Here is a 16,477-nt window from a genome sequence, read left to right as displayed (position 1 = left end):
TAGAGATCAGATTTCATACTCTCCAGAAAAGGAGAAAAAGCAGTTCAGCTTTTTCGATTTTGGTTCTCTCCTCCTGCCGCCGCCATCTGCCATTGCAAGATTGGATCTTTGCAGAAAAGAAAGTCAAGAAATTTGTTCTTGACATCAGTCTTGCAAGAAAGACTGAAAAGGTTACAGTGTTTAGTTCTTCCAGAGGATTCTTGTGAAGGATCCAGTGTGTAGGACGCACCCTGCTGGTTCTGTTTCATCCACAGCTGTGTCATCTTCAGCAGGAACAGATCTTGGAGCATTCTTTGAGCGTGAACACCAACTTTGGGAGATACTGCTTCTCCGGATCAAGTATATTCCTCCCATTTACCTTTTGGTACAGATCTGGTTTGATTATGGTTCAAGTAGAATCCTTGAATGTTGTATTCTAAATTTAGGGAATATGATTCCCAGTTGGGAGAAGGTAGTAAATTTTTGAAATTCGCCCACCCATTCCGCAACCTTTATGGCGTCCATTAGATGGATCCTACCATTCTTTCATATAGATGAATCAAATTTGGATATACCTATATCCAATCCAATTCAATCTGCTTGCAACCCTAGATGAAATGTCCCACCTTTCCTTATCACCTTATCCCTCCATTGCATTCATATTTCAGCATGACTTGGGGGCCAAATGAGAAAAAGATGTGCTCTGCTCTTGTGCAGGCAGGCAAGTGCATAGAATGATGCCATTAAATAGAGAAGACCAATACATAGTAGGGTAATGGGATTGCAATGGACCAGGGAACTTCAGGCACCTCAAGAGAGTCCTATCAGATGGTTAGGAACAACATGTCAGCTTCTTTCTGGCCAAAAACCAGAAGCCTAACTCCACAAATAATGTCTAAAACGAAATCTTGTGTCATGCATATTCATATTTCTGTACCAAGGGCTTTACCAGCTAATAAAACCCAAAAAGCCTAACAGAACTGATACTGTTCTCATAGCAACTGCTGGCATAACTGACACCACAATGCATGTCTACTTTAGCTCAAAGCTGCAGTGCCAACATTTATAATCACATTCCAAGCTATCAACTCTAATAAAGTCTACAGATTAACTTTGTCTATTTAAGTCAGAAGAAATATAGAGAGTACCGACAGGCTCATCATCGTCATCATCATCATCATCTAAGCCTTGTCCCAACTATATGGGATCGACTACATGAATCCTGTTTTATCAACTGACATATCCATTGTTAACCATAGGCCTTCAAATCATTTCTCACTAATTCAACACAAGGCCTTGGTCTGCCCCTAGCTCTTCTAGCCCCTTCAACTTGCAAAAGAACAATTCTTACTGGTTCTGTATCTGATACTATCCTTTCTAGTTTTCCCACCTGGCCACCCATCCATCTCAACATTTGTATTTCTGCCACACATTTTTATGTACATGATGTTTCTTAACTGCCCAACACCACACAACATTGCTTCCCTTATAACCATTTAATAAAATTATCCTTTTAACCTAAGTGACATTCTCCTACCACATAAGAATCCAGAAGCACCCCTACATGTTTCCTATGTGCTAAGAGAAGGCACGGTTACCTTGATACAAAATCTACTTAACTAGCAAGGAGTGCAAATGGTAACTGCTTCAAACTTTTATGAATTCCTTGCAAGAATTGCTGCTGCGGTAAATAGTGCTTCTTCCCCAAAAGGTATAATCTCCATGTGCCTGTAGAATGATGCAATCAACTAAAATAAGTAAAGAAAATTCATAGTGGAATTTGAACATTAACATAAAAATATGGGTAAATGTATAGAAATGTTTTCCCCCTCTGATGAATGACTGCAGTTCTAATTGTCAAGTTCATGGAAGAAACCTCTCAAGTAATCCAAAGATAATCGAGCCACCAAGCAGAAGAGTAGATACTGATACACAAACACAAAGAACATGTAACAGTAATTGAGATTCTTGAGAGCTTTGGCCTAAGGTTAGGGATTCTCTGTGTGTGTGTGTGTGTGTGCGTGCACACGTGCAGAGGGGGGGGGGAGAGGCAAATTGAGGCCCTGTGCAATGATGGCATGTACAAATCGAGGGCCACATACATTGTTACCACGAAACCAAACGACATTAGAGAGAATCCCTTAGGCATGTCTACACACAAAATGCATAATATACAAAGTAATAACATAAGCAAGATGAGGCCCATAGAAGACCAAAGTATTGAGCCCTTGAAGCTGTTGATCATCTTCTTTACATGGTCTCAGTGTCTCATTGGGTACTCGGGTTTCCATCTCCAATTTCTTCACACAGCCCAGCCTTAAGATATCATCAGAAATTGGGAACTTACTGATCAGGAATAATAATTGGGACTGGGTGTCAGGCCTTTATCCAAGGTCCTTATTCCCAAGCTACTTCGAGGAGCAGATCATCATCACCGATTCACCCCTTCCCCCATAAATAAGAAAAGGAAAATCATTGAGTTCTTAAAGAGAATCCAAGGAAATAGAATAAAAACATTACAGTTGGGAATACAAATTTCGTACTAAAATCAATACTGCGCCTGATCTTCATAGCAACAATTATGTAATTCAGTTGAGCACTTTTGTCAAACCTAAATTAGTGATACCAGAGTTATGGTAAGCAAACAGTTTAATAACCTAACTATCAGATCAGTAACACATAACTTGTCACAAGGTGGTAGGATAAATTATTGATGAGAATCAATTCGAATTGAAAAGCATGCTTCCAAGTTGGGTTATTTCCTCCATGTCAACAAAAATGGAATGATTTGGTGTGCTTTCCACAATGAAAATATAATATTGTCCTTCCATGTCTTATTGCCCTAGTTCTGGTACATAATTGCCTATCAATACTGCATGATAGGAAGGTCATAGGTGAGGCTATATAGTACACATAAGGCAACTTATGATGCAATGAAGTACTTACTCATCTATAATTCTGAGATTATGAAAAGCAGAAACTATATCTTTGCATATTTGCAAAACAGAGATGCCCCCAGCTTCTTGTAGGGATATAAAAGCCTGAAAAAATAGATAAGAAGAAACTTGAGTATGGATAAACCATTCAATATCAAAATTTGAATATTTTCTTAAAATGTAAGATGTTGAAAGCCAGAACAACAACAAAAAATGACAAGTATATTCAAGTTATTCTGAGAACTGCAAACAGATATTGACGCCATTGAACTTGTTATCCAGAAAGACGAAACAATATCACCACTCCATAGTTCAATATTGAAATTCTGGATCTTCTAAAGAACGAGAAAATTAATTGCAGATGCTTTCAGTAGATTAATCTCTAAGGCAGATAGGGAAGAGAAAGTGAGTGGTTGGAGGATAGGAAGGAACAATGCCCGGGTTGTTAGACAGTTTTGTATGCCCTTAACTTCAATCCGATTTGATGTACTTTTGTTATTTAGTGGAAATAAATAAAGTGCATGTTTGATTCATGTTGTTTGGTTTAATTTTGTGTAAGACCCTAAAACTGGACACTTATAGAGACTCGTGTTAGTTTTAAATAATCACAGCCGTTGGATAAGTCTGGGGAGGTTTATCCTGCCAAGGCTGATACTGGTGTACCACCAAGTGTTGGGATGGCCTGTCTCAGCCACCAGGGTAAGACCCAAGGCACATATAGTATGGGATTACTTGAATCCTTGAACCGGACCAGATTTCCAGTATTGCCCTAGACCTTGGAGACAGATGGGCAAAACTGGAAAGTTACACCTGACCCCTAGACTCGATTATGACATTTCACTAGGTGTCGGATCGGGCTGTCTTTGATATGCCAATCAGTGAGATCCTTAGATGGGGATCAAAACCTGAGTATGTTGGGACAGTCTGAGAATTCATCTGAGTGGGTGATCATAATGACAGGATCAGCCCCTTTGTCGGACAAAGGGTAATGATCGGGAATGCACTCTCCCTGATGGAAACCAAACTGCCGGCAGATGATTTCAATCGTTGGAATTTTGTTTTGCAAATTTAATATATTTATATATATGTACGGTTTCGAATTGTTTGCAAATGGTTTTAATTCCCAGGATCCATGTGAGTGGAGAGTGTGGCACTGTTCCTTGCAACCGAGGGAGAGGTCCTCTCTTGTCGGGCAGTGCTTGATCATTAAGGACTGAGAGGTTAAGTGTAAGACCATTTAGGGTAGTACCTGATGGGCTAATCTTGCACCTGCCCACAGTCCCTGGGTTTTTATAAGATGGCTTGGCCCAGGGACCACTTAATGTAAGTGTTGGGCCCATAGGGTCCATATGATGGGCTCAGGGGTTTACTGAGTCTTTCAGTGAATTCGGTTGGGCCTTGTATTAAAGGCTGGGCCGAACCCATGTGGCTGGTGTGTAAATCAATGCTTGGGTCCCACGCCATACAAAGAAGCCCAACTGGGCAGCAGATTGGAAACTAGTTAAACACTGAACATCTAATGGGCCAAAAGCCCATTTCGAGCTGGGCTGATATGATCACCCATCTATGGGGCGAATCTGAGATTAATGTTAGTAAAAGGATTGGGCCTTTAACCTTATCCACTCCAGGAGACCAAATTCAAATTAGATTTGAATCTGGTAACCTCTTGATAAGATCAGGAGTAAACTAACTTAATCTGCAGATAGGGATTAAGATAATCCCCTATCCAAATACAGATTTGGATTGGGATAACTCCTAATTAGGAGGTTTCTTAATCAATAAGAAAGGAGGAGAAAAACAAGAGAAAATACATCAGAATTCGAACTAGGGTTTTGGTGAAAAGAAAACTCCCTGCGAATTGAGATTAGATGTCATTCATACTCCAGAGAGAAGAAAAGCAGTTCAGCCATCTTCGTCCCTGGAGTTCTCCTCCTGCCGCCGCCATTCACTATTGCAAGACTCGATCTTTGCAACAATAGGAAGTCAAGAAATCAGTTCTTGACATCAGTCTTGCATGAAAGACTGAAGAAGATTCGGTGTTCAGAGTTTCCAGAGGATTCTTGCGAAGGGATATGATTCCCAGTTGGGAGAAGGTAGAAAAATTTTTGAAATTCGCCCACCCATTCCGCAACCTTTATGGCGTCCATTAGATGGATCCTACCATTCTTTCACGGGTAACCCATCTACAGTTTGCTGATGATATCATAATATTTGTGAAGCGGGTGACAAGCAAAAAGTGAGGAATCTTAGAGCATTGCTACAACACTTTGAGAAGGTCTCCAATTTGAAGATAAACCTGGATAAGAGTTGTGTGGTAGGTGTCAACATGAATGAGGGGGTTGTTCAATCTGTGACAGATTGTTTAGGTTGTCTCGTTTCTTCTTGGCCCTTGCAGTACCTAGGTCTCCTCCTAGGGGCTAACCCAAAAGAGAGTAGTTTTTGGACCCCTGTTTTGGAAAAGTTTGAAAAAATATTAGCTTCTTGGAAAAGAAACTACATCTCTATAGGGGGTAGAGTGACTTTATTGAGAGCCACCTTAGCAAACCTACTGGTCTATTATTTATCCATTTTTAGGATTCCTAAAGGGAGGCTACGAAGCTGGAGAGATTAATGAGAACTTTTCTTTGGGAGCCAGGGGAGGATAAGAAAGATCATTTAATCAACTGGGAAATAGTTTGTAGGAGTAAAGAAAAAGGTGGACTGGGACTAGGAAAGTTAACTCTCAGGAATAAAGCTCTCTTTGGAAAATGGTTGTGGAGGTGGCCTAGAGAAAGGGAGAGGTTGTGGCATGAAGTGATAGCTAGTATACATGGCAGACTAGGAAATGGATGGGATGTTGGTGTATCACGTCAAGCAATGATGGCATCTCCTTGGAAAGCAATCCAGAGTATCCTCCCTCAATTTCTCAACTCTGTCAGGTATGATGTTAACTCTAGTAATTATGTTTTATTTTGGGAAGACACTTGGGTGGGTACTGTTGCACTTAAGGACCAATTCCAGCCTCTTTATTCTATTTCCCTTTACAAGGAAAAAGCTATCTCTCATTCCCATCCCCTACTTCACCCTCGTCCTTATGTTGGGACTTTGTTTTCGGAGAGGTTTGAGGGATGATGAACTTAACAATGTTTCAGATCTGTTGTCTCTGCTTGGTAATGTCTTTCTGGACCCTCTTAATGTGGATGTGAGATTATGGTCCCCTCATCCAAAAAGTTACTTCACTTGTGCTTTCTTTTTTAAGTCCCTTTGCTCTTCCCTGAGATAGTGGGGTTTTCCAACCAAAGAGATTTGGTCTAGACCTGTTCCACCTAAAATTGTTATTTTCTGTTGGGAGGTGTTTTATAGAAAGATTAATACCTTGGACTGCTTATAGAAGAAAAGGCCTTTCATGTGTTTGTCCCCTAACTAGTGTGTACTTTGTAGGGCTAGTGGTGAGGATTGCTCCCACTTGTTTCTTGTTCTTTTTCTAGTGCTATTTGGAGTTGGATTTTTTCTTTGTTTGGGTGCAGGTGGAATCTGTCCACAGGTTTAAGTCAGTTGTGTGGCCTACAATGCAAGGGTGTTCAAGAAAAAGGAAAGAAGCATTCAGGCTGTTGAGGATTGTATCTTAACTAAGGCCATTCATTGGTTGAGAACTATGGACTTTCATATTTTTTCCTTTGATGATATATGGAGAAACTGGATAGCGGTGGCTAACAGCCATACAAGGAAGGACAAGGAAACTGCAATGTGGATCCTCCCGCCTAAAGGATGGGCAAAGCTGAACTTTGATCGCAGCAGCCAAGGAAACCCAGGCCCATCGGGGATAAGAGGGGTGCTGAGAGATATGGAGAGTAACATCTTAGCCTTGTTTTCAGGCTCCGTGGGAATAGGAGACTCTAATAGAGCTGAGATGTTAGCGGCGGTACAAGGTATTCAGATTGCAGAACAATTAGGAATTCAGCAATTGGTAGTTGAAGGAGACTCTAAGAATGTTGTCGGATGGTTGATAGACCCAGCTTCAGCTATGTGGTGACACAGAGACTTATTGAGGAAAGTCGACTAGCTCACAAGAAACATGACTGTTAGCTTTCTTTGGGTGGGAAAATCAGCAAATACCTTAGTGGATGGGTTAGCTAAGCAGGGAGCTTCAAGGGAACATTTATTTTGGGCTGCTCTGTAATTTTACTTGGGCTATTTTTTTTTTTTTTACTTTGATGTAATACTTTATTAGAAGAGGTAACAGCTCGTGCCTCTTTTTGAGTTTCCTGTATTGCCTCCTTATTTCTGGATTAATAAATTATTTTCATTCATCAAAAAAAAAGAATGAGAAAACATCATGGGTATGAAAGATATAATATATCATGGAATCCCCAAAACTGCAGTAGCACTTAAGAAAAAGCAAATACTAATGCATCTAGATTTGTTTTATATAATTAAAATATTTCAAGAAATACCACTTACATTGAAGCCATTTGCTAGCAACAATTGAGCTATTTCAATACTCATCTTCTTGACAATGCTTTTTGCGCTTGTAACATTTGAGAAGCACTTCAGAACACCATGAAATGTTGCATCATCTGAGGAATTATTTGACTTCCTTGTGCGAACAGAAGGCTGAAACAAAAAAAATAATAGCATGAATAATAAATAAATAAGTGGTAACTACAAGTCTACTAGAAGACAAGTTTGCATGGGTTTAAATACAGGTCCAATTTGGTCAGGTTTGGGTTGATATTTAAACTGATGACAGCAGGCTAGATTCCTGATAACTAATTGACCTGGATGGCTGAGTTTAATAAAATTTGGCTGACCCACTGGCCCTTTTACCATCTAATTGGTGTTCTACATGTTGTAGAACTTTGGAAAGCATAACATGATAATAAGTTTCTTTTCTATTTTAATAAAATCCTGGGAATATTAAGATTTCATCTTGATTTGATGAAATTCCAAACCTTTAAGAAAGCAGACTTTACCTTCTAATACAAAATCCTGAAGGGGATTTTCTAATCCCAATCAAGAACTATGCTGGTACTGAAACTAAGACTCAAAATCTTGCATATGCTTGACATCATAAGTTCCTGTTGGTTATTATGGCACATAGGCATGCGCCATTTCATCCTATTTTAAAACACTCTTGTTGAAGGATTTTTTTTAACTTAGCCAAATAAAACTAAAATAGCTTATAACCCAAATAAGTGGGTTGGCTAGTGTGCTAGCTAAATCATCAAAACTAAATAGGGTGTCCTGTATGGGAATTCCCTCTATTTAAGTGGGAAGGATAGGTGTCCTTCACCTAGGGGGAGGGGAGTTGCATAACTACCCCACTCCCTAGTTAAGCTCTTTAAGGGGAAATTAGGGTCCCTCCTCAGAGAAAATTGTTCTTAGAGCATACCACTCCTAGAGTTTCTTAAAAAAACAAAATAAATAGAGAAGAAAAGAGAAGTTCTCAAGAGAAGACAAGGAAGAAAAGAAATCTCACTAATACAGGTAGGTAAAGGAAAGTCCTCTCTATAATTACTTCCTACATGTGTCTTCTGCTATGTATCCTCCCACTTATGTTTCACTTTTAAGAAAGGAAATAAAGGGAAAGAAACCATCTACAATCAGGTGCTTTTACTTGGTTGGTTATGGTGCCTCTATCAAGACAAGTTAGGGACTAAACCATCTACAACCTAATTCCCAAGGACTGATTATGGTTCCCTTCAAATGAAAATGAAGAATAGAGGAATAAAAACCGTTTGTAGTCAAATATTCAATTTGACTGACTAGGTTCCCTTCTTGTATACAAAATCCAAGAGGATTAAGGCTGTCTATAATCAGAATTTCATCTGATTGACTGCAACTTATTATGAAGAAAGGAGTGAAAAGGAAATCTTCTTTGTATTAAAAGGAAAAGAAAGAGAGAAATGTATTGCTGTGGAGTTTCTCAATTGTACCTTTTTTCTTTCTCATTCTTCTAAACTTCAAGTACGTAAAAGAAATGCAAATGAAAAGTTCTTTTTAAGTACTCTATTATTCTTTTCTTTTGTTCTATGCATTCAATTCTCTAAATCAGAATCAAAAGGTGTTAATTAGGGGGAACAATCCATATGATTCCCTGAATGGGCCTTACCCAAAAATAAAAAACGAGAACTCAATCACTCGATTGAGTGAATTATGTTGCATGAGAATTTCTTAAAATTTTCACATCAACAACTCTTAATATAAGAAAAGTGTGGGCTGTTGCCACACTCAAGTTTGCTTCTTTTCTCATCTGCTTTCCTTTTCTCTCACCTCTTCTCCTTCCTTCTCCTAATCATCTATGATAGATAACAGTTCCCAATATTTTTTTATCAACAAAAGACTAATAATAGGGGAAAACAAGACAAATACAGATAACCATGCACCTAAGATGAGAGGAATGGACTTGGAGTCAAAATAGGCAGACTTTCTGCGCCTCCTCTAAATCAGAGAATCGACAACTTGGACCCTAGATGTTGGAAATGGATAAAGTCAGGCTTGTTCACTGCCAAACCCTTCTATAAGGGGATGAGTAACAATAAGATGGTTTTCCAAGCAAAGAAATATGGGGCACTGCCACACCCTCTAGGATAAAGTTTTTTGCATGCATAGCTGCAGAGATGTGTCCAAGGAAATGTTGGTGAGAAAAGGCATAAACCTGGCTGACATATTATGCCTATTGTGCAACATGGAATCTGAATTGGCTAGCCACTTATAACATTGCAGATACTCCAGAATTTGGGAATACTTCACAAAACTGTCCCATATTCCTGGTGCATGCCCAGCTCAGTCAAAGACCATAGTAATGGTTGGATGGCATATCTCAGACATAAACAAGAGGGGCAGACTTCTGTGGTCAGCCATCCCATTAGCAGACCTGTGGGCTGTGGGCAATATGGTTGGAAAGGAACCATAGGGCTTTTTTATCAGAAGAGAAAGTGATAAGCCAGGTCTTTGATGAGATAAGAAGTTGGGTGTCTGTTCATAGGTTGTTCAAAGAAGATGAACTATCTTCTTCTTTTTTGACTATTGACTTTTTTGGAGGTCCTTAAATGTAGATCAGATGTACAGAAACTCTTTGTACATGGAACCTTATAAATCTTTTGTATTATTTTGTTCAGTTAATACAAATATACTTTAGCTTTAAAAAGGGGAAGACTTGCTTAAAGACTTTAAGATTCACAAATATCAGAGTTGTCAAACCTTTGTCAGGTACTTTGAAAAATACTGTAATATTATTTCCAACCTCCATTTAGGATCACAAAAAACCTGCAAAACATAGTATTCTCAGTATCTGTATAAGAGAAATCTTATAAGAACGGAAAATACCCATTCTAACAGTTTACATAGAAAACTATGCTTGCTAGAACTAAAAAGAAATGTATAACCACAAAAGATGCAATAGATTGTGTTTTTTAATCAGTAACTGTTAAATTTATTTATCAAAATATGTATAATAAAATGTATTTACATGTGGTAAGCACCACACTAAGATAGCTAGCCTTGGCTAGCGACCTTAAGAACTATAAATTCCCTCCCAGGGGTACTATACCCCAATACATTTGCCTTTGTTTTGCCCCACCCTCCCCCCCCCCCCTTTTTTTTCTAGTTCATCAGCAACAGTGCTGGCCAATCTACAAGAAGCCCAGCTGTATGTTATCCTCAACTCCATAGTAAGCTTTGTGATTTCTTTCATAAAATGTTTTTTTAAATGCACAGATTTAGCTAGCTGTAAATCATGTAGGATAACTAATATTTCAGCACAAATACTACTATCATAGCAGTAGATTTTACTAAAGGAGTGGTTTAGATAAAAACTGCAGTAATAACATTAGTATTTTTTTTTCTAAAAGAGTGATTGAAAAAAGGAATCTCTGTGAACCACCATTTTCAGAAGCTCATAAGAATTCACTTAATTTAATGCCTGCAGCTTGAAGGTTGTTTAACTTTCAACATAATGAAATTATGTACAAGATAGAGTTCATGGAGCAACCGGATGGTATTAAACTGCTTCATGGTTATTGCTCCCCCTCCAACAAAACAAACAGGCACATAGCCAGAGGTACAAACAAATAGAACAAACAGGGGAACATACAATGATTTAAAACTTTGAGGCAGGTTATTATAATCAAGAAAATAAGTAAAAAGAAGTTATTGTAAATTTATAAATCTAGTTTTAGCTACACTATGGGCCTTTATGGATCTATTTACCTAATCCAACTAAATCCACCATCATGCCATGACTCGACTTCAAGATACATTAACTCTTTAAAACATATTTTGACTACTTATAATTTCGGAATGGTTTTCTAAAACAAGCACTTCAAAAACTAATAACAATCTCTTTTAAAATGCAAAAATACCTCAGAGACAGCAATTGGCATAGCATACATATTTTGATTATAATGAAATTACATCTAAAACATACTATCTTGGAGAACATCTTCATTAAGGTGGCACATTGGGTGAAAACAATGGAAACTTTTTGCTCCTTTTACTCCAGATAATATAATAAGAAACTGGAGGAACATGGTTGATTCCACCTCAACTACAAGCTTTCACATGCTGTGTGTCAACCTTCCATTCCTAACACCTCAAACCAAACTTTGATGGTTGTGGCTTGGGAACTCTGGCAATATTGGTCATTGGGGTGGTTTTAGAAAAAAAACACAGAACAGGAGAGTTAGTTGTTTGTTTTCAGGACCTATCAGCATTTAAGATTCAACAAGAGCTAAATTATTGACACTTTGGCAGTATTGCAAGGTTTAAGATTGGTGAAAGACTTGAATCCCAGCCTTTTGATGGTGGAAGGGAACCCTTGCACAATAGTGATCCAGTTAAAAGGAAGATGCATGGGCTCTTCAACATAAAGATGTATCGTTAGAGAAACCAAACACTTGGCAAAGAACTGAATACAAGCAGCTTCTATTGGACTCTAATTTAGTACGAGGTTCGACCCCACTGAGTAAACAATTACTAAGTTGGCTTTGACAACCCATCTTAGTTCATTTTTACCAAGTTGTTGCCATCTTAGAGTTTCTATCTTAGTTCGTATTTACCAAGTTAGCGTTACAGTGTAACTTCTGAATTTGTATTCAATTAAGACTTTCTTTTTTGAAGAGATTTAATAGGATTATAATAAGGAGTGTTTTATTAGACTAGGAAACTTCTTTGTAGGAGGCATAAGGGTGTAAAAAAATCTATATAAAGAGTAGCTAGGGCAAAGTTAGGGGAGTTTTATGTTGTTTTTTTCTTAAGTATTCAATGAAGAGTTGTTCTTCCTGTTTATTTTGGCTTTTGCTCTTTTCTTTGAAGCTTCTCTGAACGTGGTGATAAAACTCAGACTAGATGTTTGTATAAGTTCAGATCAGAAGAAAGAGAAGGATAAGAGAGAGAAAAGGAGAAGAAGGAGAAAAGGTCACAGCCGAATTAAGAGACTTGGTTAATTTTTTTTTTTTTATGAATGGAGACTTAGTTAATTTACTAACAGACATTATGTTAAAGGGAAACTTGGGAACATATAAAACTAAGGAAAGGGATAAGGAGTCTATGTCAACATTACCAACACCACGTATGGTTGATGTAGAGCCATTGGCAAGAGTAACAGATTGGGAAGAGGATGACAGAGAAATGGATGAAAACACACCTGGAGTTCCAATCATATGATCGAAGGCTCCAGAATCTATAATCCAACGGGAAGGTGTGGATGCCAGACAAGCCGTACCTGTGTGTGCAAGGGTAGCCGCGTTCTGTTGAGATGTACCCTGAATGAACTGCTCATACTCATCTCGTGAAACACTCACCATCTCCTTTTGGAAGTATTTGTAGATTAGTGGGGATCTTATCAATAACTTGAGATTCTTGTCTTAAGCTACCACCATTTACAGCTGCATGATTTGCCCAGGTTGAAGGTGGGCCATGTAGATCATAGCAAAAGTTGATAGTATGTCCCTCCATACCACAATGAGTACACCTTCTCTGAGTATCACCACGTCCCCTACCACAGGCTACCCCTGAGTCTCATCCTCCAACACGACCACCACCACGATTATACATGCCACCACCACCACGACCATACATGGGTCCACCACCACTACCACGACCATGTTGACCTCCTCTACCACCACAACCTCCCCCTCTTGTAACTGCAAATGCAGACCTATCTGACATAGTGGAAGTCTCTGTGGGTCCAACTGAAATCCTCCGAAGACGAGCAAACACTTCCTCGAGAGAGGGAAGAGCAGATCCACCTAGTATATGTGCCTTTACGGGTTCATACTCAGACTTCAACCCTACTAAAAATCTGGTCACATCCAACTGTTCTCTCTATTGTTGCTGAATTTTGACATCAGGTGTAAGAGGATGATAAACATTCAACTCATTTCATAAATTTCTCATACTAGCATAATAATCCTCAAGACTCTGATTCCTTGTTGCAGATTGAAGTACTCTTGGTACAGTTGGTAAACCCTAGTAGTGTTGTCTTGTCCAAATTATATTTTCCTTGCATGATCCCAGGCTTCCTTGGTTGTATTTAAAAACATGAAGTTCACACTAATTTTGGACTCCATGTTGTTCCATAGCCAAGTCATAATTTGAGCATCCTCCTGCTCCCATTCATCATATCCCGGAGAATCAATTGGGGGTTTATCTTCCCTTACATGTTTCACTTTCTTTTTGGCTTTCAAGAAAACTTCAACAGACTTAGCCCAAGGGACATAATTCTCACCATTCAGTTTTATAGAGGTCATCTGCACATTCAGATAATCAGAAGGCACCATCACACTTGATTTGTATTCACCGTTGTCTCCCATGACTGCACAAGAAAACAATGGGAAGTTGTACCACTAAATTGTTACTCTACTGCCCTAATAAATCACCACACTCCACACGAATGACTGAACACCACTAGGGTTCCTAGTACCAGGTTTCAGCAACAACACTCACAACTATTCACCATTGTTTCAGCAACAATATTCACAACTATTCACCACTTTTAGCAACAGCACTACTGTTGCCGTCTACTATCAGCACTAGAAACCCTCACAACACACCTCACGAATAGGATATTCAGTTCTGCAACATATAAAAAAACTTGCTACATACCACAACTTAGTTCAAAGATCATGTACCTGTCAAGTAGAGGGTACCAAGTCTACACTGTCACCATCACAAAACCAGCCCTCTTCGAATTGCGAGTAGAGGGTTTTCTACCAACCACACAAAACCACAACGACTGCCCTCATTGGAGGCATGGAAACCCCCAGAAAGAGAAAACGACCAGTCCTTCTCTTTCTTTCTGGAAAACTCTCTATGTATCAATGAGAATTCTGCAAAACCCTAGAAAGGAATACACAGAACAGAGAGAAAAGGAGACAACTGATCTGAACTGATTACTCTGATACCATGATAAAACTCAAACTAGATGTTCGTATTAGTTCATATCAGAAGAAAGAGAAGGATAAGAGAGAGAGAAGAAAAAGGAGAAAAGGTCACAACCGAACTAGAGAGAAAAATTCAAATCCCTCTAGTCGGCCCTTATTTTATTTATACTCTTCTAAGGTATACAAGAATTACCATTGTGCCCTCACTTATGTGAGAGACACATCAGTTGAACAATACATATATAACTAAACATAAAAGGACTATACTACCCTTGTACAGACGGTTCTAACACGTGGTTTGTTTCCGCACTACGCCAGTTGGTATCAAAGCACATGTTTGATCATTCTTTGGATTATGGCTCCTAAGAAGAAACAAGTGGCTCAAATCATGGAGCAGGAACTCGACAGCAAAACACAAGAGGTGGCAGAGTTGAGAAGACAAGTCAACACACTTGCTCAAGGGTTGAAATCGTTGCGAGGGGACAATGACTCCAAGGCAAGTGTTTCCACTCGTTCCTTTTCATCATCAAGGCAAGCATTCAACTCGGATGTAGTTGTGGGTGGTGACCAGAAACAGTGGGAAACGGGTTTCAATATTGAGATCCCAAAGTTTCATGGAGGTTTCTCTACTTGGCAAGCAACCAAATTGGTTGTAGTTGCAAGTGGTGAACAGAAGCGACGGGAAATAGATCTCAAATTTGAGTTCCCAGAGTTTAATAGAGGTATAGCCTTAAATGAATTCATGGATTGGAGTTTCATAGAGGAATTAGCAATTTCAAAGTCAAAAGGTAAAACCAAACTTTATGACTTTATTGATTGCTTTAATATTATTGAGGATTGCAACGAAAACCTTACATGGCCATTCTCCTCAAGAATATCTGTTGAACTTGTTCATTGGAACAAACCCCCAATCTCTAATGAGGAACCAATTACTAAGGAGGAATACTCCATCATTCATTATGAATTTCAAAAATAATACTTATAATCTTGGAGGTTATGATCACATTGTCTTTATACAAGCATATGAAGATCTTTATTGGCAAGCAGTTTTGCAATGTTCAGAATGGTCATTAAAGGAAGAACCATCTTATGTGAAGTGCAGGAGATATATTTCAAAATAATAAGATATATGGTGAAGATATTCCAATTCGTATTGGAGGATTCCACAACGAAAGTGCAATACCATATGTTAGCAGCCTCTTAGTTGGTAACATGAATTCAAGGCTGGATTCTCTCCAACCCGGGGAGGATGATGTAGTACAAGATTCGGCCCAACTAGTAAACAATTACTAAGTTGACTTCGACAACCCACCTTAGTTCGTTTTTACCATGTCGACACCATTGCAGAGTTTCTATCTTAGTTCGTATTTACTAAGTTAGCATTATTGTGTGATTTCCGAATTTGTATTCAATTAGGACTTTCTTTTTCGAAGAAATTTAGTAGGATTATAATAAGCAGTGTTTATTAGATTAGGAAATTTCTTTGTAAGGGGCATAAGGGTGTAAAAGAAATCTATATAAAGAATAGCTAGGGCAAAGTTGGGGGAGTTTTATGTGGATTTTTTCTCAAGCATTCAGTGAAGAGTTGTTCTTGTTTATTTCGGCTTTTGCTCTTTTCTTTGAAGCTTCTCTTGACATGGTTTGTTTTCGTACTGCGCCAGACTCCTAGATTTTCCAATAGCTTGGTGAATGGCTTAGCAAAACAAGGAGCAACCAGAATTCAACTTTTCTGGGGAATGATTCCCTAAAATCGGATATTGCAAAAATAACGGGCACATAACAGGGCCTAGCCAAATTTTGCAAGTGCTTAGGCATTGCTTTGTAGCAATCTCATTTTTTATTTCAATTAATAAAGTTTCAGCTAATGATAAAATATGCTATCTTGGGTTTATTGGATAGGAAATATCACAATCTTTTAATAACTCAAAAGACAAGGTGTTTAGGTGTGTAAAAACATGCAAAGCTTGGGCCACAAGTAAAGTGATGGACTTGAGATCATGTTCACTTATATCCAGGTGAAGGTCCAATTAATTAACCCATGACTTACTAGTTGTTTTGAATTAAAGCATTAGATTACCTTTTGATGCAGATGGATTTAAGCAAACATTGACAAAGCAAAAGAAAAAAAAAAAGAAAAACTCAAACAGGAGGTTGTAAAAGGAAACTATCAAAGTCAATAGTTCAACTTTTGGGCAGTAG

The 16,477-nt window shown here is 38.5% G+C and overlaps 2 protein-coding genes across 9 annotated transcripts in view; one reads left to right on the top strand and one right to left on the bottom strand.

Moving 5' to 3' along the window:
- Positions 1-16,477, bottom strand: part of SNI1 (negative regulator of systemic acquired resistance (SNI1)) — a 33,896-nt gene that overhangs the window by 2,445 nt on the left and 14,974 nt on the right. For 2 of the 8 annotated variants that reach the window (XM_088894211.1, XM_088894212.1), the window contains exons 12-15: positions 10,098-10,163; positions 7,356-7,508; positions 2,926-3,020; positions 1,578-1,707 (exon numbers count right to left, since the gene is read on the bottom strand). In XM_088894211.1, coding sequence (XP_088750337.1) covers positions 1,635-1,707; positions 2,926-3,020; positions 7,356-7,508; positions 10,098-10,163 — 387 coding nt within the window. In that variant the 3' untranslated portion in view covers positions 1,578-1,634. The other 6 variants (XM_019200441.2, XM_019200442.2, XM_010280888.3 and 3 more) reach the window with 5 other exon arrangements.
- The window catches only part of LOC104613173 (D-Tyr-tRNA(Tyr) deacylase family protein), a 43,063-nt gene that overhangs the window by 14,062 nt on the left and 12,524 nt on the right, over positions 1-16,477 (top strand). The gene's annotated exons all lie outside the window — the stretch shown is intronic.

Source organism: Nelumbo nucifera, chromosome 1, assembly GCF_055504915.1.
Source record: "Nelumbo nucifera cultivar China Antique chromosome 1, China Antique-T2T, whole genome shotgun sequence".
Taxonomy (NCBI): domain Eukaryota; kingdom Viridiplantae; phylum Streptophyta; class Magnoliopsida; order Proteales; family Nelumbonaceae; genus Nelumbo; species Nelumbo nucifera.
This window is presented reverse-complemented; position numbering and strand designations above follow the sequence as displayed.